General features: G+C 40.6%; 2 protein-coding genes across 20 annotated transcripts in view; one reads left to right on the plus strand and one right to left on the minus strand.

Moving 5' to 3' along the window:
• Window positions 1–1,150: 1,150 nt before the first annotated feature.
• GIN1 (gypsy retrotransposon integrase 1) lies at window positions 1,151–14,089 on the minus strand. Of its 3 annotated transcripts, none has more exons than XM_035570051.2 (8): window positions 13,986–14,089; window positions 10,584–10,729; window positions 9,425–9,618; window positions 8,005–8,310; window positions 7,166–7,294; window positions 6,905–7,069; window positions 6,186–6,474; window positions 1,151–3,181 (listed from the first exon to the last, which is right to left on the minus strand). In XM_035570051.2, exons 2-8 carry the CDS (start codon window positions 10,720–10,722, stop codon window positions 2,883–2,885), a joined length of 1,521 nt encoding a protein of 506 aa, XP_035425944.1. In that variant the 5' UTR covers window positions 10,723–10,729; window positions 13,986–14,089; the 3' UTR covers window positions 1,151–2,882. The 3 variants fall into 3 exon arrangements, with proteins under 3 accessions (XP_035425944.1, XP_035425943.1, XP_035425945.1); XM_035570050.2 differs by having other exon boundaries at window positions 7,166–7,354; XM_035570052.2 differs by lacking the exon at window positions 13,986–14,089 and having other exon boundaries at window positions 1,207–3,181; window positions 7,166–7,354; window positions 9,499–9,618; window positions 10,584–10,606.
• PPIP5K2 (diphosphoinositol pentakisphosphate kinase 2) overlaps window positions 13,903–26,668 on the plus strand; it is a 52,289-nt gene continuing 39,523 nt past the window's right edge. For 7 of the 17 annotated variants that reach the window (XM_035570020.1, XM_035570029.2, XM_035570036.2 and 4 more), the window contains exons 1-4: window positions 14,118–14,238; window positions 23,335–23,734; window positions 25,191–25,386; window positions 26,106–26,196. In XM_035570020.1, coding sequence (XP_035425913.1) covers window positions 23,591–23,734; window positions 25,191–25,386; window positions 26,106–26,196 — 431 coding nt within the window. In that variant the 5' untranslated portion in view covers window positions 14,118–14,238; window positions 23,335–23,590. Of the gene's footprint in view, window positions 14,000–14,117; window positions 14,847–17,177; window positions 17,280–23,334; window positions 23,754–25,190; window positions 25,387–26,105; window positions 26,197–26,668 lie in introns of those variants that run through there. The other 10 variants (XM_035570023.2, XM_035570039.2, XM_035570045.2 and 7 more) reach the window with 7 other exon arrangements.

Raw genomic sequence — 26,668 nt, forward strand, 5'->3', positions numbered from 1 at the left:
TCCTCACTGAGAAAGAGGCCATGAGGGGGAACACTCTACATGAAAACGGAATTTCCATGAACGCTGTTACAACAACAGTAGTCTTCCGCTACTATCCCATCATAAATCAGACCTGTGTGCCAGCAGAGAAGATGATTACAGATGAGCATTAGTAATTTTATGCAAGTTGGTCAAAACATGAGCCAGAAGCTGGTGGTGATGACTCACCGTGGGCACAGGCACATACTGAGGAGCACTTTGCTAGGCTGAGGTGCAAGCTTTCCCTCAGCGTACCAACCACAGCCTGCTGCTAGCAATGTCTCAGGTTTCCTGGTGGTACCTTTTTCACAGTTTCCAGTGATTGCTTTTTGAGTTGCTAGCTTGAAACTCATGTATTTTATTTCAGTAAACCTCCCACGTGCAGAGAAGGCCTCTTTTAGGAGCACCGAAGAGACACTAATGGCTGCCTGTTAACACAGTATATTGCAATTACCAGGAAACCTGAATGATCAGCATTACACAATTTGTTAAATAGTTACTGTTTTTCCTATCCACTGCCAGTTTAGCATTTTATTTCTCTCCAATGTAGCTATAACAAGTACACAACACTTGTTACCCCTGCTCCCCTGCACACCTACCACAGAAAAGGGCTCCACTGAACTGTATATGAATAAGGAATAGGGAAGATAAAGCAAAAATATATATAATATACAATTACATATATATACACACTTCACACACATACAATGCATCTAACAATATAAAGCCATCCTAGCAGATGTCACTCTGGGTAGTGATCACTCTGGGTAGTGGAAGAAATAAAGGCAGATATGAAGGAGGAGGGATTGGTTTAAATAACCTAGGTCTCTGTTAAAGGATCTGGTAGCCACCGTTCTGGCTGCTCGGGGAAGTTCAGGACTTGAATCGCTGCTACCCATGAACCTGAGCACAGCACCTGAACTGGCTGTTCTTTTTAAATTGCTGTTCCAGAGAAAAAATACTGTGTGACCACAGCGCTCACTACTGGGGGAAAATAATAAAATCCAAGTAAGGCCGATGCTCACAGTTACCAGTTATGTCCTGTTTGCAAGCATTTCTTTTCTGTTGTAAAAAGTTCAATATAATTTTACAGAATTCCTTAGCTTTTTTTTTTTTTTTTTTTTTTTTTTTTAAGACAATAAGCATATTTCCCCAAGACCACTTACTTTACTACCTTGACTGCACTAGAGCAGAGATCCGAAGAACAGCAGTCCCCAGAGGGCGGTACAGCCCGCAGGTAGCAGCAGTTAATAGATAAATACAAGGTTGTGCTGCTGTCCACACCCACCGCAAATCCTGCGTGCTGCACGCCGTTCTGCACAACCCACGTCCCCAGCTGCCTCTCCGCAACTGCCTTCTCAGACTCAGTGGGGGAAAAAGTACTGAGAATTAAGCACTTTCAGAGGGGTTTTAAGATCAGATGCTGGAATACCACCATTGTGCTGAGCTGTTCTTTTACACAGCTCAGGCCCATGACACTGTAGGCATACTGCACAATAGGTGTGAATTTCTGCATGAGCTAGATATCTAATTAGCCTTGGGGACAAAGTCTTTTTACCTAAGATTAGCTGAAAAACCATTAATAAATAATACTTTCTTCTTCTAGGTTTTGTCAAAAGACAATAGCAATACAACCAGCTATTTAAGCTAACTAAAAGCCACCTGTATTATGTCACATGACATCCAGCAGCAAAGATGACAGAATGCGGCTATTCAAAGAGCAAGATAAGCAAGTCCTCCTCAGCATCTGACAGAAGTTGCTGTATTTCTAAATTCAGCTCTCTACACTAGCATTCTTCCTCTTCCTGTCACTCCCCTATAAATAGAACCAGCTTACATTCATCAGTTTTCCATGTGAAAGTTTCTGTTCACGTAACTTGAGCAGTAGATATATTTTCATCTTATCATGAAATAGAGAGTCTTCTTTGCAGGAAGTCCTAGCCTGTAACAACTTTCTCAAGGAATTCAGAGAATAAGCAACACTGGTCCTCACCTTTCCTAGAGAACTATCAGTGGAAATCTCCAAACCTATGCTAGATCTGGAAAGAAGTCAGGGAAACCAGATGTTTGTGAGGAAAGCACAAATGAATGCTGACTACTGTTAAGATTCTGCCACGTGTAAGGAACTGAAATTGCTCTCCTTAGCAGAGCTTTGATGAGCAAGAGCAGCTAAAGGCCTCACTGTTTCATATGCAAAATACTCACTGTATTTGATTTTGGCAGCTTTACTGTTTTGTGAGATCTTAGAGTGGTGGGTTAGACTAAAAATTAAAAACTGCAGCTTCTCAGGAAGAATGAGAAAAAGTTCTGTAACAGGAAGAGGACAACATAAGCTTATTTACATTTGTACAGTGGAGAAAAAATTTATGTTAAGTCGCTTAGGTTGTATTTATCCCACAATACGTCTGCATGTTAGCAATGAGTCATGTAAGGATTAATGAAAACATTGTTACTGTGAAATGATGTGCTGTGTCCTGAGAGGGTAACAGTAGGGTTGGGCCATATTGCCATTTTACCAGCAAAAATTGGAATGCAAATTCATGATGAAAACTTACGCTTTTACTAGGTTGTGACAGTACTTCTGGTAATCAAGTGATTACTTCTCAATGCCCACATAAATTAACCACTGGTCACTTGCAGTGTTCTTAAATTCAGACAGTAGTAGAACATGTGCTTTTACTAGGTTGTGCCCATATTTTGTTAACAGAGCGATTGCTTCTTAATGCCCATGTAAATTAACCACTGAATACCTGCAGTATTCTTAAACTCATAGAGTAAAGTGGATTTGGCTGAGGAATTTGGAACTGTTCAGTCTGCCACAGGTGCTCCAAACTGCCAATGAAATATGACAGGAGACCGCTTGCTTAAGTGTCTTCTATCTTGGTCTGAAGTGTCCAGCAAGGTGAAGGCCATTGCTCTGGCTTTGCATTGTTTGGTTCAATGCAATGATCTTCTGTCGCCTCAGACTGATGTTTACCATCTGTTGAATCTTGGTCTTTGCAGGCTGAAGGTGGCATTTGCGCAGCAGACATGACTCCTCTCGCATAGGCATTTATTTCCTCTTCAGCAATAGGGTCTTGCTGGCTTGGATTATATGGTCTTTCAGATACGCCAATATAATCATGGTCAACAACTACTGCACCTTGTAAGAAGTAGTGGTTGTCTACAAAATAAAAGTACACATTAAAGTAGATGCTCCTAGTTTGCTGAAAGCCATAATTAAATGATAGTGAGTTGCCGACTTACTTTTCAAAACTATTTTTGTAAGACGACAAGAAAGTTTGAATGGCAGGAATCTGATTATATGGATTTCCTAATTTCACTAAGCACCAAATATTTGGTTGCATCTCATATATCCATAAAATAATGCTTGCAGTACTTCACGTTAAGAAAGAAGGGTTGTCTTTTTTTTTTTTCCTATGTCAGTGGACTAGCTTGAGGCCTGTCATAGTCAGCTACTGAACTAATAATACGTTACATGAACAGGCATGCAGATTCTTCCGTGTTGTACACCAACTCACAAAGTAATGTGTCATCTCCTAACTATTGCTGGGAAAAATCACAATTCAAAACAATAGGCTTTAAGAAATAAAAAAGAAATAAAATACTTTTATAGAATTTAAAGACCATAATGTTGATTGCTACTGTATGGTACTATTGAACTTTTCTTCTATCTAACATATGCTTGCCATGTTTGATTTTTCCAAGTGAGTTCAAATAAAATAAAAATAGTCTGACCAGCCAAATTAAATGTGTAAGTGTCCTCACGGGGTTTATACTTTTGTTTTGGAAGATGACTTAGGGCCAACCTTCTTGCTCAGATGAGGACCCTCATGTCAAATCAAGTATTTTAGGGGCTACAATTTCTTTTGCAAGTTATGTTTCTTGACAGATGTGTCCTCAATCTTCCTATTTGCACTTTTGAATCGTTTGAGCACTGGAACCACTGGGATTCTCTTGAGATTAATATTTAAAGTAAACCACATTCAAACAAGAAAAAAAATATTGCTTCAGACACACAGATGTACACATGTACAAGGTGTCCTGCAACCTCTGCCAGGCTATACAAACATCCGGGTAGTAAGCAACAACCCAGGTCCACACAGACTTTTAATCTGTAATGCCTATACCACGAGCACATATCAACGCACCAACTCAAGATTTATCTTTAGGTCAAGACTGTTACAAAAAGTTTGAAAAATACCTTGCTTCTACTTGCCCTTTCTTACCTGCAAAAGATTTTCAAATAATGTAAAAAATAAACACTCCATTTCCAAGGCTTGTCTTTACTGCTGAAAAAGACTAAATCCACACTTCTAGTGCTATACAGAGAAGATACCCTGCTCCAAAATCTGAAGTGTAAGCAAAATACTTAACAGCACCTACAGGCCACAGATACCTCACCTAAGATGCACTTTTTCCACATTTATTTCACAGAGAACACTGCAAATGATTTGCTCCCATTCAAGGTTATGCAAAGGAAGAGCCAACAGACTGTTACTGGAGGGCAGGAGGAATAGTAAATAAGTTGCAGACAAAACAGTCCACACCTGCTAATAAAGAGAGGTCCTTTGTTACAAAGATAGGCGTGTTTCTTTACGGATGAAAAAGCTGTCATTCACTGCCAGGTTTCACTACCCTTATTGTAATGAAATAATACTCCCTTTCCTGACTTCTGTTAGGCCATTTGATAAGGCCTGTCAATTACTTAGCACAGTCCAGTTTACGTTTCTCCACAATGTAAATATGTATGAATATAAAACTATAATTTTACAATTTATAAATATTCACAATCCTTTAATTTTTTTTTTTGCCTGTGTCAAACAACTAATCTTCAGTCACTTCCTGTGAAAGGGAAGAAACTCTCCATTTACTTTCTGCTTCTGCAGTATTTATTGGTAATGGTGTTATACACTGATCCTAGAAAGACAACTGCACCTAACTTTGCAAACAGTGCTACAATTTACCAAAGTCATTGCAGCAACCGGAGAGGACCTGCCTGCAGGACACGTGTGACTTCCTCCTTACAGCTCAGTAATTCAGCAAAGAGCTGGAAGCCACAGAGTGATGGTCTAAGCAAGAGCAGCGTCCAGGAGAAGCGATGTGATACTGCTGTTTTTGTTTACTCAAGCTGCAGTGGAGGCTGACAAGTGACCTCAATACCAGCTTCCCATGTGAAATTCCAGAATTAGTTTCAGACTTGCATGCTCCTCAGTTTTAGGAGGTGATGGAAGAGACGGCTGTCTCAATACAGTTTATGCACTTTGAAGAACTAGGACTTAACCACACATGCCAAGAGGGTAGGAATTTCTTTTCAAGAACCCTGAACAACAAAGCAGTTCTGAGACAAAAGTCTTCCAAACACTGAGTACTCCTTTTATTCCAAATGCCTGAAGTGACCCAAAGATAGCATCAGCGGAAAAGAAACAGCTGCTGTTGTTTGATTAAGGCAGCACCATTGCAAAAGAGTACTCTGAATGTATAAGAGAAACATTGTCAGTTGATTTCCCAAGCGTTTGGGAATTTCTGCAAATTCTCCTTTTGAGCATGACATTTTATTGCTCTGGTACAAGAAACCTGTTTACCTCTTCAGTACTGAAATTTAAAACAAACTCTTCAAAAATCAGCTCTCTGAGGTAGTCTTTGTTTTTTAAGGTTTTAGCAAATAGGCCTTTTTGTTGTTCAAAAATAAACTCTAAACAGGTACCATATATACTAGTCAGATAAGGCAAAAAAATACATTCCCATTTCATGAGGAAAATGAATGTGAATCCTGTCTGTATCAAAACAGGAACACAGGAGTTAAAAAATGCTTTTTGAATACAGTTCAGCTGAATTATACTTCTCACATGTTTTGGCCAGCCAGCATGAACAGGGCCAAACCACATATTAAAAGCAACTTTAACAGAAACTATTTTTAAACCGACTTTAAACATGATTCATTAGCTCTGTTCCATGCTCTGCATAGGTTTGAAGCCACTCACACTCACTGCTCTCATTAATGAAAACTGATTACATTGCTATCCAGCGGTTTAGTTCACACTAGTGAGTGAATGATACCTGCTCGCTGTGATAAACTCACCTAACACCAAGACATGACAGGAAAACTTAAAAATACATACGTACATATATATATACACACACACACAAAATACACGTGTATATACCTTTTTCATTGGACCCTCTTATGTATGGCTTGAGGTGAGACATCTTGATGGGTCTTTTCAACCTGGATCCTGTAGCATCTCTTAATATTGCAGAACCATTATCTGTGATATAATCTATAATACAAGGACCGACCCACTCTGACTGGAAACGACCATCTTTCCACCAGTTTTTTCTTTGTCTGAGGACTTCATGACCAACTTTAAGTTGAAGGGTATTTAATTGCTTTGGCTTCTTTTTGACAGTGATTTTGTTTCTGTTTTTCTGTTCATCTGAAGACGTTTTCTCCACCTGCAAAAGATATAGATATGAAGTACGTTTTCCAGAAGTAATCATGTATTTTCATAACATTGATTAATAATGCAGAAGCAAAAATATTAGACATCTTTAGATGTAATTCATAATGCGTAAAGCTGGGGAGTTCTGTAAAAGGGGATTTTATCTTCATGTTCTAAGTCAATAGTCTATAGGCAGTGTTTTTCAGCTTCCATGCATACGCAGCCCTCTAAGTCAAACATGAATCCCCTGGAAATAGGTCTCCTCTCTTAAGTTTACTCCCTCCACATGCATACAAGCATATGTACACTGGAATCTAGGGATCCCAGGCCGAAGGGAAGAAAAAAAAAAAAAAAGATGTATTGCTAAAGGTTATACTTCAAATCTTTCCATCTTCTCTCTCTTCTGTCTCCTTCCTATTAAAATTTGAAATTATACCATTTACCTGACAATCTGAGGTTTTCTCTTCTTCCAGTGCTTGACTGGCTCTTTTGGTTGCTTCAAATATTTTGGCAAACATATTATCTTCTTCCATACATACATTCATTGGTTCAACAACATACGGGTTACGATTAAACATTTGGAAATAGGGAGTGGTTTGATCTGGCTCCTGTTTAAGTGGGGAGCAAAAAGCAAGCAAATTTAACATGCTGTTTTGCAGGTATTTTGAAGGACTTCAGTTGAAAAAGGAAGAACTTTGACTTACCAAATTAGTCAAATTGAAAGCATAGGCAATAGCAGACAAATGTTCATCCCAATCATTTGGATGGTCTGTGCAGTATTTGTTAAGGAAAGCTTTGATTGTCTTGCATGTTCTTTCATTTACTTCATCAGTCTGAGGATAAGACAATACTATTTGTTTCATTCCAAACAGTGCAAATAGTTCTTTGTTTATCTTAAAAAGAAAAAGAAGACAGTCATTGAATGTTTCTACCTATTTTGTTGGTAAAATGGTGACCGAGCAAAACTCTTCTATACATATTCCCACATAACTGTCCAGACTCAGTAATGAGAGCTAAAAGAATCAGTAAGGCTCTGGAGCCAGTAATAGGTGGTTTCTAAAAGCACTCCTGCCACTAACTCAATTTGTCATTTTCTCCATATCATAGCCTCATGATTTCATGATCTCTGAAGGGATCAAAGAGTGAGAAGTTCTTCATTATCACTGTATCTAAGGATATTTTTGACATTGGCCTATCTGCTATACTGAGCAATATGAAATACTTGACAGATGAAATACAGCAACATGTTGGTATGTGAAAGCTTGAGCCGCTTCAGTTAAGTGACAAGATACACATTATGTATTTTTTGCTCTTTACCAAAAGAAAACATCCCTGGGAAATGCTGCATAATATTACTATTGCAAATAATCAGCTTGTCAATTTCTGAACCTACTTTTTTTTGATTAAAGAAAATAAACATTTGGGTATCAGATTTATGGTTGTTTTTTTTTCCCCACAAGACTGGTCTAAAATGCAAGTTTAATATGGGGAAAAAGTGTATTTTTCTCAAAAATAAACAAACAAAAGCTATGTAAAGACATACCTGATGAGCAAGCTCCTTCCCTTGATCAATAGGCATTTTTTGAGGTGGTCCATATAAGAAAAATACACTGATGATTGCCTTAGCAATTTCAGCTGCTGAAGTGTCATGCAGAGGCAAAATAACAGCCCATTTTGTGAACAAATCTATCATGATTATGATATACTTGTGGCTTCTGCTGGTAACATTAAAAGGTCCCACTAGGGCTACAGTGACTGCTGTCCAGGGGTCCTCTGCTTTGATAGGGTGCGGTTTGGGTGTGGTGGTGGTCGTATTCTTTGCCACTTGGCAATGCTGGCATGCATATACCTAGTGCAGAAACCAGGGGAGATGCTATCAATAAAAAGTGATGTTGAAGGTTTACAACAAAAAAATATCATAAATCTCCATTATTCCTCTCTAAGTCAGGTCAGACCCAGGCAATGTCAGATGAACTCATTTTATCTTTTCCTATGATTTTTTATCATTAGGTTTTTCAGCCCCAGGATAAAAACAAAACAAAACCAAACAATAGTGAAGGCCAGGAGAAGGAAATGCACAGCAGTTCAGGATGAACTCTGCTCATCCTGAAAGCACTGTGCTCTTTCAAGTCCATAGTATAAACTTTAAAATTATCATCCGTAAATACTAAAGGAAGTATGAAACATCTGGATTGAAAGCAAAAAATCCCAATCATTTCCCTTTTGGTTCTATTGCGTATGCTGTGGCTGTCAAACTTTGGCAGTAAGCACCATCTGCCACACATAACATGGGTCAGCTTTAGCTACAGGACAGAACCCCTTTTCTAAGTCTGAAGTGAAAGCAAAGACTCATTTTCAGTTCATGTTACAGTTGCACATGGACTCTAAATACTCAGGTGATAGAGCAAGCTGATGGCAGCAATAATTTTGCCACAAGGAACATGTTTACATCTGGTTTGCTCAAGGATCAAGTTCTGCCTATGGATTATGTCAACGTATATTTGGATGAAGGAGGAAAAGGAACAGTCCTAAGCATCAATTTGTTTACCTGCTTCCCGAACACACCTAGTTCGAGGCAGAGGCCATTTTTCATCTGCCAGCAGCCACTCTGGCCAGCAGTACACTGTGGAGATGGTACACTGTATCCTAATGAACAAAGGCAAGACAGCTTGCCAAAGAAATCCCTCCCAAAGACCCCATGTGCCCCGCATACTGAAATGCAGTATGGCTCCCCACCACTGGCTAATATATTGCAAGCTACAAGGTTGAGAATAAAAGAAAAAAAAAGAAAAATAACAAGAAAGCACTGTGCTTTGGCATAAAGTCCATTTAAAGTTTGATTGTAAGCTTATGTTTCCTCATCGTGAAGCAGTATGGGTGATTACCGTATCGAAGTCATATGATTACAAAGTGTTTGCAACAAAGACTACATTAAAAAATATCCTGTAGCTATGAAACCATACCCACTGTTTGACATCATTTGTTACAGAGGTCCAGTAGTAATTAGATTCCACTAAAGTCAGTGTCCTTGATATACCGTGATGAGTGCCTGCAGCATTTTCATGGCATTTCGCAAGAACCTTTTTCTTCTCTTCATCTGAAACAATTACCAGGCGCATTTGTTTTCTGTCTTTTCCGACATAGAACAATTTATTTTCTGAAAGAAAAATACCAGCAAGTTATACACGAGTGCTTTGCCTTCTGCAGTTGTTTAGTTTAGTAAACTATTGGGCATGACCCAGTATAGAATTTAGTAAGCCATCTTCATTTTACCTTTGTGTGATAGTAGGTTTGGTGTTTTTTTGGTGGTTGGTTTCTTTGTTTGTTTTTGTGTGTGTGTGTGTGTGTGTGTGTGTGTGTGTTTGTTTGAATTTTCTTTTTAACTATTTTCTCCCAAGAGCCAAGGGTTCACCAATATTTATTAATCTGGGCATGAGGTGTTACAAGGGCAAGTCAGAATGCAAACTATGTTCTCACAGGAAGCCCAGCAGAAACTAAACCTAGTGCTGGGAGTGAGAAGGAAGAGCAGGATGTGTTATGAGGCATATTGACTGCCTGCCAAGTAACCATACATTGTGATCCGCAGCTTTAACTCCTCCCTGCTTTTTCTCTGCAAAGGCTGGGCAGGTTTGATGGGATCGAGCACACAGCAAACCACAAAGGCTCAATACCTGAAGCTTTCTTCATGGGGATATAACAAAGCTAGGGTGGGTGGGGAGTCACTCTAAGATGACAGACAGCAAACCCATGCTTGCATTGCTGCCCACATCCAGGGTGCTCCAGCCCAGGGCCAAACGTTCCCTGTCAATAGCTGCAGACCAGGGCTTGTCCTCCTGCAGTTCTATGAATCACGGGTTGGAATGGATACAAATCCGGTATCTAAAACAAGGCTTGGCTTTCAGACAGATACATAAAACCCTTCCAGTAAGGAGTAAAGCAGGTTGTGTTTCTGCAAACATTCTGTTATATATTAACGTGGGATAGGCAGGCTGTGTTTTTCATGAAGGATGTATATTAACATCACAGCATGCTGCAAAGCAAGATAGCACTTTCAATTTTTGTATGGGTAAATCTTCACCTAAAAAATTAACATTTCAGATTAGTTTGAAATAATATGTTTACCTTTGAAAACAAATTTTTTGGCTGCTCTCCTGATTCCACTTCTTTCACTTGATAACGTGGTGGGATGATATTCCCCCGTTCTTTTGTAGTATGCAATCTGCTTAAGGTGGAGGCCACCGTTTTTTCCACTGCGTACCATCGCTAACCTGCACAAAATGCACAGTATTTGTCAGATGGAGCAACTGCCACAGTAACATATCTTCAAGTTTCTCCTAGTTTAGTTTAGACTAGTTTAATTTACTGGATTACTGTAGTTCAAACAGAGGTATCCTGATAATGTAGCACGTTGACTTATCCAACTGAGCTGTCTCTCCAGAAAGCTTAGGGCAGCTGTATTTTAATCCCATGAATTGCTTCATATCTTTCAAGCTTTGTGCCAGAGAGCCTATCACACCACCCACTGCACTGCTTTTGATAACCCACACCGTCATCGACATGAGCGATAAGGATAAGGAACACTACTCAACACGCTACTTTGTTGTATACAAAGTTAGTTTTGTCAACATATATTTTAAAACTTCTGAACCAATGGAGTCTTCCACTGTATTTATTGCAGAGTGGGGAAAGAAATGAGAACAGAAAGAAATAGCTCTTCTTATTCTTAAACATTTGGATAGCTTCCCCATACAGGTGTGCTAGGAATTAAATGTGTCCAAACAGCCACCCTGATGAGAAAACAGACAAATAGGAGAAACCAACTCCCCAGACAGAGACTGACACAAATTTATTTTCGTCATTAATGTGTCTGACAACTGGATTCTGATGTCCCAAACGTGATTCTGCACATAAGTAGGCAGTTAATTCCCTCACATGGGCTGACTGATCACATTAAAAAACTAAAATATCATTAGTAAAATGCGTTGTTGGTGCAGGAAAAGTTTAGGTCTACCATGAGTAGCCTCAAAATAATTATCAGTTAATGACAGACAGACATACTCATGCAGACACTATGTGATTTCAGTGGTTTTTTTTTTGTTTTTTAAGATCTGCTCCTCCATTAATAAACAAGCAGATGGAGCAGCTCTTTGATCCTGCTCTAATTGCCTCCTACAAGAGCAGGATCAGACTTGGAGTCTGCCATGTCACAATTTTTTAATGAATGCTCGTTATCCAGAGCATTCGCCAAATTACTTCCTTATCTTTGCAGCGTCCCAAGACTACACAGTGTGGCAATGCATAGCCTGCTAAAAGCAATAATCAGCCTGTCTGCCCTGATGGGCACATGATTGTGGGGAAAATGACAATATCCAGTCACTCCAGCATCCATGCAATTTCATCATGCGGTGATGCTATTTGAAAGCTTAATGTGTAAGTCAGGATATTTATTTTCCAATTTCAAGATTCTCACCTGCCTTTACTATACTGGAAGTTGGAAAGAGGTAAAAGGCTCTACCGTGATTATGTCTGCTTTTAGTCACACTGTTTCTCCCAGAAAGTGAAATGCTGTATATTATTTATAGAATATCATATTCCTCGTATATAGCTGGGCTGTGTTATCAACATCAAATGAATGCCAGGAACTTCACATTCAAGCAATGACAAGACCTTTGCCCCACTGAATACTTCGTTTTACATAAGCAAGACCTGGCTTTCACAAACAGCCAGGTCTCTTGTCATTCAACATTATAATTTTAAAGCAAAATTCTCCTAATTGAGAGAACTTGTACAGATAAAACGCTTAGCAGTACAACCCTCTCTACCAGGAAAGAGGATGTTTCAGAATAGGAAGGACTGAAGCCAGAACATGGCACTGTTTCTAGTAATCTTGGCTGGCAGAGCAGTTTCTTGGAAATGTAGAGCTGATAGTACAAGCCAAAACAGCTGACAGAATTGGTAAATTGGATAAGAGCAGGAAGGAAGGTGAGGCTACCATGATAAAAGTATTATTTTTGTTGTTTTAAAGCAGTTGATTAACTAGCATATCTGATAAGAAAAGATTATTTTAACTATTCTTCACCAGCACTCTATTTACAAGGGATATGCACTTAAGCTTCGCTCAGGGCTTCTCCTGAAGGTGAATCAGCAGTTACCCAAGCACATCTGGAAGTCAAAAGGTATAATTCCTCACTGAAACATTGGGATAATGGACCATTTTGGTTTGACAGATTTTCACACTTTGCAAGAAAACACATTCCAGAACAGCCTGTATTCTTTCAGTAGTTTTTGCTCATCATGCATATCTTGTTTGAGACAGTGAATGTTCTCTATGCAGCACATGGCTGTGGGCTCTAAAAAATAAAAATAAAAATGTTGCACAGCCATAAGACACATCTGAGCCGGACCACAGCTCATACTTCAGCTGAAGAGAAGCTGCCTTCATTCCTGCTGTGTCAGTTTCTGATATAAAAACTGGGTAGAGTGCACATAAACCAGTGAAGAAAGAACACATGAAGTAGCATCCACATGCATTTAGTGTACTGACCAGGATCCTAAACTATCAAATTTAAGTACTGGAGCAGACTGCTGGATCACTGCCTAAAAGGAAGACATTAAGTGCGCTTCCTGCCTGTATATTTGGTTTCCTGTGCCCCTACTCATTTTTCCCCCAATACTACGGTCTTTATAGTTTGTTTTGCTCTATCTTGGGAAAAAAAATAAATCTGAAGACAAGTTATGTGATCTTCCAGTTTTATTTTGGAATAAATCATTGCTACAGGTAATTTGTATGGTACCTCTGCCAGTATTTGTAACTTATCTAGCACTCTAAAAATGACGTAATTATACAATCAGGAATCAGTTCTCAACACCTTTTAAGCAGGAAAAGAAAGCACTGCTTTACAGTCAAGGAAAATATTTAGTCAAAGAGATTGAAAGTTTCCTATAACCCAGCCTCTTTGTTTCAGTGTCTTAGCCAAAGCAGTGGTAGCTCTTAACACTCGGCTAATTCTCTTTTTAACATCCAGTTTCCCTCAAAAACACCACGGTAACTGCGAGGCGGTTTCCATCCCAGCAGCCAGCACTCCTGGCCGCGCCAGGTGCCCCCCACGGGGGCACCTTGCAGCACCTGGGCGCTACGGGAGGCTCGCAAGATGGCGCCGCCCGCCCACGGCCATGGCTGGCAGTAAGCGCCCGCGGCCATCGCGCGGCGAGTAACTCGCTAACGCTAGGAAGGGAAGGGAAGGGGCCCTCGCTGCCGCTCTCCCGCCGCGCCCCAGCCACGCCCCCCTCCAGACTACAACCCCCATCGTGCACCGCGCCGCTCTCAGCAGCCCACGCGGGGCACGCCGGGAGCAGGCAGCTCGGAGCGGCAAGGCCCGCGCATGCGCGGAGCGGCGCCGACGCGATCTTTTTTCCTCCCCTCTCCTCCCCGCCCCGCGCGCCACGCCCCCGGCCCCGGCCCCGGCCCCGGCTCCGGCTCCGGCTCCGGCTCCGGCCAGCCGTGGGGCGCCGCCTTGCACGCACCTGCTGCAGCCGAGGTACCGCGGCCGCTCCCCTCCACCCTCCTCACCGCGGCAGCCACCGCCTCCCTCGCGGGACTTATGTGGCGCCCCCGGAAGTGCGGCGGCAGCGGCGGGCAGGGTGGGGGCGGGCCGCCGCGGGGGGCGGGGCGGGGCGGGGGCGCGCGGGTACGAGCACGAGCACGAGCACGAGGCGGTGGCTCTTCCATGGGAGCCGGCGGGGGCGGCGCCGGGCGCGGCGGCGGCGCTACGCGCAGGTGAGGCGAGGCCGCGGGCGGTTGGCGGCGGTTGGGGGCCCTCGGGGGCCCTCACAGCGCCCCCCGCCCCCCCCTCCACCCCTCTCCCCCTCGTAACGGCCCCCCTCGAGCCCCACAGCTTGTGGTTCGGGCAGTAACAAAGCCGCTCGGGCATGAAGCCGGTCCTGGCAGGGGCAGCCGGCCGGTGCGACGGGGCGCGTTTGTGCTTCACGCGTGAGAAACGTGGGGTTTTTGGTGCCGGTTCGCGTGTGCTGGCTGGCCGGTGCTTTGGGCGAAGGAGTTTCGTGCTCCTGGCGGCTGTGGTTAGAAGGGAGCAGGCCCGCAGGGGCTGCCGGGGCTGTGGTACTGGGCTTTCGCATCTCTGCAAGTCAGAGAAAGAGGCTCTTCTGTCCGCGAGAACGCGGGGAAGCTGTTTTCACGTCTTTGAATCGGATCTCTAACAAAAGCCGGCCTTCCTCGGAACATCCAGAGTTGCTGCAAATATAGGTGTCTGCGTGAGATGTGCCTGGCAAGGTTTGATTAGGAAATGAACTCGACAATTAATGATATGGAGGTTATCTGTTCTGTGGCTGTGCGGGAGCAGCGCTAGCAATGCATGCCAAACATTGGTTTGTTTGCCTGTTTTAAAAAGTTCTCCTTTTCTGTCTGAGGGATGATAGTGATGTTTAGCAGAATGCTTTTAAGGCAGTTCTGACTCTTGTGCTGAATGATTTTAGTAGCTGACTTTCCCGTTTCAACTCTCTGACTGCTAAAGGGTTGAAGGCTGTGATAAATGCAGTATTTGGGGTGCCTCATTTTAAAACTCTGAGTAAGTTTCAGCAGACCTCCATACACGTGCTGAAAAGTCGTACTTTTAAGCAGTGAGATGTTAGGAAAAAAGTGGTTCTGCGAGTGAATAATTTGATGAGGGAAAGATATTTGCATTGAAAAGATATTTCACTTTGTTAACTCTAAACGTCTAGAAATATTTTGCTTAACTGCAGAATTACTAGAAAGGAAATCAAACACAGGTAAGTCAGCCAGATAGTTACTGTCACAAAACTATGGCCGTTGTGTTTTAAGACTAGAAACCTCATTCATCGACAACCTAAAGGGCATGTCTTTGCTCTCTATAAGCTGGCTTTTTAACAGAATCCTGGTTCATATGGTTGTGTGCAGCTGTAAAGTTTTAGTTGGCTGCGTTATGCTGCGGTGATACAGAGGGTCAGGTTGAAACCCCACTTTAGGCACAAGCGTGTAGGTAGAACAGTTCTTGGGTAAAAACATCCATGTCTCTGGCAGATTTGGGCAACTGCAGTTAGTTGTCTAGTCTAACTATGTTATTTCAAGAAATGTAAGCGTCCCTGCAAGTAGCACCAGCCACAGTTGTTTCCAGTAGAAAATGCCAGTAAGGTGGGTATTTTTGAACTCCTGTTGGTCTGGAGCATAGACATCACACTGGTAAGTTTTGGCACAGTAGGTACCTTCTGCTTGGAACCTGGAGCAGGGAGCTCTCTCCTGTAAGAAGAAACCCACAGCTTTAAAGAAAACTGTTGGTGGAAGGAGAACGTGCAGTTAGATTATCGCAGCCTAGTGGTCAGAGCATTTGAGTGGAGCGGTGCAAACGCTGTTTCTGTTCCCTCCTGTCTCAGTGGTTTCAAGTAGTTTATCAGAAAAATGTCTTGGTGGTTACCAAGCAGAAAAAAAAACGTGAGTAAAAGCACCTGTGCACTTAACAGCTGAAGATGGAGTGCAGGTAACACTGCAATAATTAACTGGCCAGGGAAAATGTTTGGAGGAAATAACTGTCAAGGAAGACTTCTGGCTCTTGTTGGTTCTTCAGAATGCTTCTTCAGGTCTTAGTAGAGCAGTGAAGTGAAACTGAAAGGTTGGTCAGTCTCAGTTGTGGAAAGGGAGCTGTTAATTTTTCTGGGTGAGTAATACGTAAAGTACTGCATGAGAATGGTTTTGGAACAGTGTACAAAATATTTGTGGCATTCCTGTAAACAGAAGGAATTTGGCGTGTTCGCAGTTGTCTTTAGCATAGGCCATGGCTTTTCATCTGTCAGTCTGAGAGTTGTGCTAGGCTTTTGGGTACAGCCAAGCAGCTTACTAAAAGCAACAAATGCAGACTACTCCTCGGCTTCTCTGTTGTATAATTCTCATAGTGTCACCTCTTTCTGTATGATTTTGGAGCACTCGGTCCTTACATTTGGCAGTCTCATACATGAGTATGCTGTTAGCTCCCAGATTTCAAACTCTGCCAATTCATCCTTTCTGTCTCCACTTCTGCTCCCCCCCTCCACGTGCTTTCAATGCCACCGACAACCCAACGAACCAACCTTCTTTTGTGGCTTGTTTGCACCTTAAATTGGGTTGCAGAATTGGAGTTATAAAACAGATATCTTTTAGTGGTAGTGAGACAATCATTTTTGCTGTTATTTGTGCAGGTAATGAAAATGTTACTTACAGCAGCTCTAACAGGAAGATGTCAAAAAGCTTTTGACATCTTTCTGAGACAACCTGAAAAATTGCTATTAAAACAGTTCAGGTTTTCACTGCTTAATTTGAATTGGAAGGAACTGGTAATGGGTTCATAGTGGTTTGAATATGCCTACAGCAGTAAGCTGAAAGGTTAAAAGGGGCAGTGTAGGGGGACAGGCCAAGGGAAGGACTTGTTTTGTGTATGTTTGTGTGTTTCATGTACAGAATGCTGTAACAGATGAGCAACAGTTACACTACTTTTACAGCTGAATGCTAAAATACAAATGTTGCAAAGTCTTTTGTAGTTGTTTTGTTATAATGTTTCCAAAAGAAGTCTTCTTGAGAGTTTCCTGATTTAGAAATGTTGTATAACTATTTAGTGTATGATGTGGTTTTTGTTTTTTGTTTGGTTTTGTTTTTCCGTGAAATAACAGATAAGAAATGTTTCTTTATTTTTGTTCCATTACTTCCCTTAGAGCGCAGTAGAGTTAGTTTGTGCTTCTGGTAGTGGTCACTACACAAAAGAAAATCTGGTGATATGCTTCGCCTTCAGTTTTACAGGAGTTGAGTATGTTTTTGTAAGTATTCATAACATAGCTGTTAAAACTTTGAGCCCCTTGTGCATGCCTGTTCTCACCAGTGCTGCTGTGCTGAGCTGATTTGTTGCTGACAGTTACTGGAATGCTAATCTTTATGGTCTAAGTAAATATGGAACTACCAGGGCTGGATTCCTGAGCTGTTGAAACATGTAGCAGTGGGGAGAGGAAAACTCTTTGTGGAAATGTCCTTAGTAAGTGTTAACAGATTACTTTTTGTTCTTGAATTCCTGTTTTGGAATATAGTTGTGGAAGTGGAGAACTGTTCTGTCAGAAAAAATAATATAGCGTGCCACTGGAGTGAATGCTAGATTTTGAGTGCCTAGTGGCTGTCAAAATGTGTGATTCAAATTCAGTCCTATTTATATGTTAATGTTAAATTTGGCTGTGTATCACTTTGTCTAATTTGAAAGTTCTTTTATACTTTTTATTAGTAAGTGATACTAATAGTAGTAAAACTTAGAGTTACTTCTCCTTTGCAGTGTACTATTTTAATGCCACCTAGCTTGCCAGGTAAAACCTAAGATGAATTTATTTTAAGGTGAGAATTTAAAATAAACAGATTTACTGTTTTCTTATTCTTTGGTATGGTGTTTTTTGTTTTTGTGTATGTTTTTTTTGTTTGTTTTTGTTTTCCCTCAATATATCATGCAGTGGTCGTGAATAGGAAGCTTTAACAGAGGCAGAATGAACTGGTTGTACATTTAGATGAAAGTCCTTTTAAGAAACAACGCTCAGTTTAATTGAGGTTTTCAAAAATAACAGATTTTCAATCTGTAAATTGTAAAAGAGAACCCTTGTGTAACAGCTGAGGTTGAAAGGCAACACAGTCTAATTAATTTTACCTGGAAGGGTCATGGCACAGGAGGAGATCATTGCCTGAATTTTCTTGCTGTTATGTCTCTGGGAATGTGTCAGTGTGTATTCCAAGAGGAAGCCTTGCATTCTGTCTTGCTTAGATTGTAATCTTCTCTGTTTGGGGCATGCACGTAATTATCTAGTCTTCACTGTCTGAGACTATGCTCATGCACCAGGTACGAGAGGATCTAGCACAGAGCATCTCTGCCCTTACACTGCTGCTACTGGACAATGCCTTATGGTACGGGACATCCCTCTGGTCAGTCTGGGCCTGCTGTCCTGGCTGTGTCCTCCCATCTCCTGGTGCACCCCCAGCCTCCTCGCTGGCAGGGCAGCACCAGAAGCAGGAAACAGCCTGGCTCTGTGCAGGCACTACTCAGCAGCAACTAAAACATTGGTGTGTTATCAGCATTATTCTCATCCTAAATCCAAAACACAGCACCATACCAGCTAGTAGGATGAAAATTAGCTCAGTCCTGGCCAAAACCAGGACACTTACTAATACAGAAAAATAGTAGCTGAAAAGAATCATCCCTGCTGCCAGCGGCATCAAGATTGGGGTCGCCTTAGTAAACAGCAGTAGAAGTTTCTCCCAACAGTGCTGAAGCATCTCTCTAACAGTCCTTCTGAGGGAGTTGTGACCGTGTTTCAGGAGAGAGCTCTGCATCTCTATGCTCTGCAGTTTGATGTTTCTCATTGATATACAACTTGAGAAACATGTTTTAGTCCAGCCATCATCTAGTTACCATGTGGTGATAACTTCATTTTTGACCTCAGGTTACCGTAGAAGTTTTAGGAGACTTCCGTAAGTTATTTACTGTAGTCACAGTCTCTTATGCTCAGATTTCTCTTTCCATGTCTCTTTTCTTGGACTCTTGTTATTTCACGTGCCACAAGAAAGAAGTGGATTCCTCTCTTTTTACTGTAGCAAAGTATTTGGAGGGAAGGAGCTTTAATTCCTATTTCTGAAAGCATTTATTCTGAAAATAAATAATATATTCATTTATATCCTGACTCAAATTTATGCTAATGACAGTAGCTTGCAGCATCTGCTGTGTGGAAGATAAGCTGATAACCACCAGCAATTAGAATATCACTTTATATGCAATTCAATGATTCCGTGCAGTGATTTTTAAGTGTGTCAGTATCTTTTCTTGATCCTGTGTCTTTGGTCTTGTTTTTACAAATTGTCTAGAAATCCTGGGACCCAGTAGCAATACTAGGAAATGACAATCAAGTAACTTATCTACCTGCACAGCTAGTTTATGAAAGAAATCAATCACAAGATTTCTTTCACTTCATCTGCAGTACTTTCACTTACTTTCTCTCCATAGGAGAGAGTGAATTGCGTCCTATCTTTCATCCTGTATTGGTTCAGCTGAGAAGCGATTTGTATTTTGAGATGGCATTCAAGTGGCTATGCGTAAAATGCCTGCCTGCATTGTCTCTCTAATCCTGAAGAAAACACCAAAACAGCAGCTGGAGCTCTGCCAGGTTTCATGATGTCATATACGTTCCTCATGTATTTTACCAAGTTGCGTATCACATGGGTCTGGAGTAGACAGGCATATCTATTCCAAAGTTGATATAAGAATGTGTGCTTCAAATTCGCAGTTGAGTGTCACCTTTCCTCTAGGTTTATAAGTGGATACTCTGAACAGTCTTCCAGCAATAATGCTGAGTGTACATTCCTCCACGAGAATTGGAGGAGTTTGTCTGCAGTTGAAAACTATGTGATGACGAAGAGAGTTCTCTACTTCAAACTAGTATCTTGGAAGTCTTGTAAACTGACCCATGAGTGACACATATGACACATAGCTCTAACAGTGTGTTGAGATAGGCTTGTGCTTTGCAAGCTACTTGTTAAAAGACACTGGTGGAATAGAGACCAGACTGCCTTCAGAGGGGTGAACAGCGTGATTAACCTAACAGGAAATGATGTATTAACTCCAAGCAGAGTAGGTGATGGTCCAAAGTCCGTTTTTCACAAGCAAACTTCCACTTAATGGATTTACTTACCACCACCACCACCAACACTCTCCAGACTCTTTGAGTTAGGAAGGTAGAAAAACAGTAAGTTTCAGATAGGTTTGTGAGGGAGTTAAACATGTCAGTTTATCTTTTTGTGATTTGTAGAACAAGATGTGCTTTCCTTTCAGTCTTTATTTGTATGGTTTCTTAACTACTTGCTTTGAGAAGTAATCACTTCCAATTAGAGACTCAACTACTGCTAGAAGTTCTCATGAATCACAGAATCATCTAGGTTGGAAGAGACCTCCAAAATCACCCAGTCCAACCTCTGACCTAACACTACAAGTCCTCCACTAAACCATATCACTAAGCTCTACATGTAAACGTCTTTTAAAGACCTCCAGGGATGGTGACTCAACCACTTCCCTGGGCAGCCCATTCCAATGCCTAACAACCCTTTCAGTAAAGAAGTTCTTCCTAATATCCAACCTAAACCTCCCCTGGCACAGCTTTAGCCCATTCCCCCTCGTCCTGTCACCAGGCATGTGGGAGAACAGACCAACCCCCACCTCGCTACAGCCTCCTTTAAGGTACCTGTAGAGTGTGATAAGGTCACCCCTGAGCCTTCTCTTCTCCAGGCTGAACAAGCCCAGCTCCCCCGGCTGCTCCTTGTAAGACTTGTTCTCCAGACCCCTCACCAGCTTTGTTGCCCTTCTCTGGACTCTCTCGAGCACCTCCATGTCCTTCCTGTAGCGAGGGGCCCAAAACTGAACACAGTACTCAAGGTGCGACCTCACCAGAGCCGAGTACAGGGGGACAATCACTTCCCTAGTGCTGCTGGCCACACTGCTTCTTATACAGGCCAGGATGCTGTTGGCCTTCTTGGCCACCTGAGCACACTGCTGGCTCATATTCAGCCGACTATCAACCAATACTCCCAGGTCCTTCTCAGCCAGGCAGCTTTCCAACCACTCATCTCCCAGCCTGTAGCTCTGCTTGGGGTTGTTGCGCCCCAGATGCAGGACCCAGCACTTGGCCTTGTTGAACCTCATACAGTTGGCCTCAGCCCATTGGTCCAGCCTATCCAGATCCTCCTGCAGAGCCTTCCTGCCCTTGAGCAGATCGACACACGCACCTAACTTGGTGTCATCTGCAAACTTACTGAGGGTGTGCTTGATCCCCTCGTCCAGATCATCAATAAAGATATTACAGAGAACTGGCCCCAGCACTGAGCCTTGGGGGTCTCCACTAGTAACCGGCCTCCAACTGAATTTGACTCCATTCACCACAACTCTTTGGGCCCGGCTACCCAGCCAGTTTCTAACCCAACGAAGCGTATACCAGTCCAAGGCAAATGAAATAACCAGTCATCAATTGCTTAACTCCACAACCTCTACTGCTGTCACAGAGTGCACTGTAGGAATATGTAGGGGAAAGAAAGCTTAAAAAAACACAAATCTTTTAGATGGCCTTCTCTTTATCTCTTTCAAGGGTTTGCTTTTCCTTCTTTTTAAGGAAAGCTTAAGTTTTAAAAAGTTCTTAAGACATACGTTTTATGTTTATAGACTTTGGGTGGGGAGAGAGGAGCAGAAGAAGCTGTTCCAAGAGAACTGTTAAACTTTTTTTCAGCCTACCTTTTTTTTTTTTTTTAATCTTTAATGCCATTTATAAATTTGTATTAGTTGCCAGTATGTGTTGGCAAAATAACCTTTGCCTTTCTGAAGCTTGCTAGAAGTAGGACTTGGAAAACTTGCTTTCTTCACACTTTTGTAAACAGAATTGATTTCTCGCAAAATCTAATTTCTAACTTTCTTGGGAGCAAGGTGAATTAGGTGTTTGAAGTTTCATTTTGCTCTTGTTGCTTGAAGGACAAATGGCTGCAATTTTATATGATAAGTGAAAGTAACTTTATTAATGAAATTGAAGGAGAACAGATGAGTAGGAAATATGTTTAAGGTACAGGGTTTTTTAATTGCCTGTTGTCACTCCTGGATCCATACGTGTCTGTTGCTCAGACCTCAGCCTCAGAGGTAGAGGCAACTGTATTGTTTACCCATGCTTAACCTATTGCTCTCTGACTTATGACAGATCCTTTCTAGGTAACTTTTGCTCCATTTACCACCCTCTTTCTGAGGAAGCTGAATGGCTGATCACAGTTGGAAATTTACTATTGCTTCACTTGGTTCATAGAACAGTCATTTTGGCAGATATTTAAAATCAAATTCGGTTCTGCTGAGGCATTGTTTTTGAATGGCACTTACATAATGACCTGACTAATAGACAACTTAACCTAAAGCAATTGATCAGATGATCTTCTAAACAATTAACTGCTTATTAACTTTCTAAATAATTGCAATGGATTATAATTAACGATATAAAGCCATGCACAACATACAGCAAGAACAATTACTAATTATTATGACAGAAGGCTGAGTGTTATGTCTTTGTTTCTGCAGCCAACTTACTTGGCCGAGATCTTATTTTCACATGACTGGTTAAAAGGGTACAATGTGTGCTCATTTCACTGGTACGTTACTGTGTTGAGGTACTTTTGATAGAAGGCAGTGGTAGTATGTACCTCTGTAAATATTAATTTTTCCACGTGACAATAAAGCAAAGCTTTGTTGCAAATAAATAAGCACGTAACATCAAGTTGCCGCATACATTCTGCTTTCAAAGTGAAGGGTCACTCTGTTTTTGGAAGAATAGGTTTCTGCTTAAGAACAGTTCTAATGGTGGCTTCATATTTTTCATTAGCATTTTCATCTGCTTGCTATTGCACATTTGATCAGAAAACGTTGGGGAAGATCAGCTGATGACAGAAATGGGAGCTAAGTAGCAGAAATATTGAAGACTTCTGTTCTTTCATCTGTTATGTAAAACATATGGTCTGTACTTTACCATTCTTAAGGTAGAAAAATGCGTTTGACAGTTTTACTCTCCTGAGTTATATTGTCTCATTTTAAAATGTGAGTCAGTGGTTTGAAAATACCTTGAAAGTATCACCCTTGCTCTAAACATACATATAAAAGTGTAGTCTGTGTACTCTGTAGTGTTTTATTTCTGATGCTTTTCTCAGAGGTATATAGATGTTCAAATGCATTTTCTAAATGAGGGATTTATTTTTATGTGCCTTTCTCAAGTGTGGGTTTTGTTTTTTGTTTCTTGTCGTTGATGTTTATTTGGATTTTTAAATATTTTTTTGTAGGTTAAAAAATTGTTCTGTCATCTCAGGGAAGCAGTAGCCTGTTGTGGGTCTCTTGGAGCAACAGCGCAAACCAGTAATGAGCAAGTGATACCAGTTAAACAGTGTCTGGCTGACGTCATCACAGTGGCAGCACTGCTCAAAGCAGCATCAACAAGTACGGGACTTCTGTGCTCCCAATTCACTGGGAAACATGCCCAGTACCTCAGCTGCCAAAGTGGCTGCAGTCTCTACATAATTCTCTGTAGATCTTGTAATCATGTCTGTTAGCGCAACAGAGAATGATCCTCCTAGATTCTTCGTGGGTGGAGAAGATGGAGAAGAATTATTGGATTCAGCCAGATCTACGGATTATGAACACTTTTATGACCATGGGGAAGAAGAGGAGGAAGAATATGATTCTGTATGTACTGTAGGGGCATGTATGTACTATACTGTATGTTCTCTACATTATTTTATTTTGAAGTGATGTGGAATCAGAAAAGTGTAATATTGAAATGGTGTTCTGAAATGGGAAACACCTGTTCATATTCAGACAATGATCTATCGGTTATGTTTAGAATTGCAGCACACTTGAAAAGTAGGTCTACCTTGGATTTGGAAGTAGATGTGCTGTACCAGGGCAGCCAAGCTTTGCAGGCATGATTTGGTTCTGGGACAGAACTTGATAGACTAAGCCTCTATTATTTTTATTTGTATAACTAATAGCAAAAATAGATGGAGAGTTTTTATTTTGTGTATGTTGTCAACTGCTGTAGAGTTACCTTTGAAGAGCCTGTTCAAACTGAAAATCACATTTCTTTTTCATCTTACTGTTGTTTTCATTAAGATCCAACATGTTTTTATTCTTATTCTTTACCTTGGTGTATAGAAAGTGCATGCTAAATTAATCTTACTTTATAGCTTAGTTTAATATATTTGCAGAGTGTACTGGATTGTATTACCATTTATTTTGACAAACTCCTAATGTTATCGTGTATGAGTTACCATGTCATACCTTTTTTTTTTTTGGTAATATTTTGTTATACTTCTTACTCTGCAACATTCCACTTTAGGGAATTATGTGAAATTTTCACTGTCTGCTAGTGTGCCTAGGAAATTTAAATGCAAGGAAATGTTAGCAGAACACTTGACCATGACTAAAAGTAACTGGGAAATGCAAAGAAGTACTGAAAAATTAGTAGCTCAGGCCGTTCAGTGCAATCAGTATATTTCAGTGAGGGAATGTAATTGGCAAGCTTTTAAAAGAATGGTAACTTGAAATAAACGATTTTTCAGTTTTGTTTGTTTCTTTTTAAACAGAGGAGCAGATTGACTGTTTAGTGGGAAATAAAATTTTTAAAGGCTCATTACATGAAAGAAAATATATAGACTATACACAAGAAAACTTACTTTGTGCATAGACGGTTTCACTCAGAAATCTAGAGTAATATTTTGTTTAATTAGTTTTTCTTAGCATAATTCACTTCTAATATTAGGTAACAAGGTGAGAAGCCTTGTGATTACTAGATGTTGAAAAATTATGCAGTTTAAAAATTAATTGCTGGTTAATTTCACAGAAAGTTATAGGCAAGATTTCAGACATTTATGATTTAATTTTTCTTCTGTGTATGTGCTCCTGATACAATACTCACAAAAAGTAGTATAGTGCTGTTAAATAGTTTAATTTCATGAAACATATTTCATAAGTGCAGTGGCATGCTGCGATTTGGTGCCTGCTAGATATTTACCTGACTGAAAACTGAATTAGAGTTAACAGATGAATTTTATCAGAAAATGTCTACTGTGATATTATGCTGCTAAAACACCTATTACATTCTGAGAAGATTTAAAATAATTGTTTTTCCCCCCTTCTTCAGCCACCAGAAAGACAAATTGCAGTTGGGATATGTTCAATGGCTAAGAAATCTAAGTCCAAACCAATGAAAGAAATTCTTGAACGCCTCTCCATGTTTAAGTACATAACTGTTGTAATATTTGAAGAGGATGTTATTTTGAATGAGCCAGTAGAAAACTGGCCTTTATGTGACTGTCTCATTTCTTTTCATTCTAAAGGTAAATCTTTTAATAATACCAGAAATATTTTGACATCTAAATACTTTCTCCAATTTGAGTGTTTATTAACTTTTTTTCTGCCTTGCTTTTAGTTTCATTGGATTGTCCTAGGAAGCCATTCCTTTGTCCTGTTTAATGTATTACAACTGACTTTAAAAATACAAGCTTTTAAAATGATACTGTTTTAATAGCTTGAGAAAGTCCTGTCTCACTTGGTATTTAAAATAGCTACTCCATTGGCAAATATTTGTGGAGCCAGTGGAAATGGTAAGCGTTGAACTAATGCTTACTTGGTCCAATAACTGTGAAGTCATGCTCCTTTCCCAGTGGGACTGTTGGATCTCTTGCCATGTGTTTGTTTATCTCTAATATGTAGGGGGGTTTTGTGGGACTGTACAGTGACTGGACTGAAGTTAAAAAACATATCTTCAGGCAGAAGCAATAGAAGACTTAGTTCTGTCTCTAAGGAAGTGGAGGGAATGTGGAGTGTGGAGTTGGAACAGGAGATAACCACTACTTTTGACAGTGTACACTAAAATCAGGTTACAGTTTTATGATTGTCTTAAGCAGATGTTATGTATCTGTAGCAGAGGGAGGGAACATCCTCTCACTTAAGCCATGTCTGTTTGTATCTAAAGTTTGAAAAAGAACATTCCAAACTGCTTACTGGTGTTGTGTCTTACAGTTTTAATTTATTTTTCTTTAAACAAACATTTTAGGATTTCCACTGGACAAAGCAGTTGCCTATGCAAAACTCAGGAATCCGTTCATAATCAATGACTTGAATATGCAGTATCACATACAAGACCGGTAAGTAATGATTAACTACCTTTAAAGAACAAATTACTTTTCAGTTAGACAGTGAGGATCTGTTAGCATTGCATAGCACCAGTTCCCATTTATTGTACAGTACTCTAAATAAAATTACAGTGAATTTTGTTTTATTAATGTCTTAATAGTTTTCTGTGATACGTATTTAGGTGTGTTTTTCGTTTTACTGATTTTATATTGATAGCTCTGAAGATGTACCAAGGTAGTAATTGGGTAATACATTTGCTAGATGTTACACAAATAAATAGCTTAAGGTCTAGAAAATAAGTATAGCAGAGGTATGTATAGCAATCATATGGCTTTCCATAACTGTAGAATTCGTGTAGCTTACTTAAGGATTTTTTTTCTGTTCAGTGGAAACTTCTGGGAGTTGTTGGTATCCAAAGATCATGTGGTCATTCAAAGCAATTATTTTTTTTGTGACTGCAATCATGTATAGCAAATATTAACA

Source organism: Cygnus atratus, chromosome Z, assembly GCF_013377495.2.
Source record: "Cygnus atratus isolate AKBS03 ecotype Queensland, Australia chromosome Z, CAtr_DNAZoo_HiC_assembly, whole genome shotgun sequence".
NCBI classification, from domain to species: domain Eukaryota; kingdom Metazoa; phylum Chordata; class Aves; order Anseriformes; family Anatidae; genus Cygnus; species Cygnus atratus.

Coding starts and splice junctions, on each gene's coding strand:
- GIN1 (XM_035570050.2), bottom strand. CDS start 10,722: ATGGTACGCAGTGGAAAAAACGGTGGCCTCCACCTTAAGCAGATTGCA. Junction 7,355..8,004: donor GGAAGGAGCTTGCTCATCAG/GTATGTCTTTAC, acceptor TTTCTTTTTAAG/ATAAACAAAGAACTATTTGC. Junction 6,475..6,904: donor AGAAAACCTCAGATTGTCAG/GTAAATGGTATA, acceptor TATCTTTTGCAG/GTGGAGAAAACGTCTTCAGA.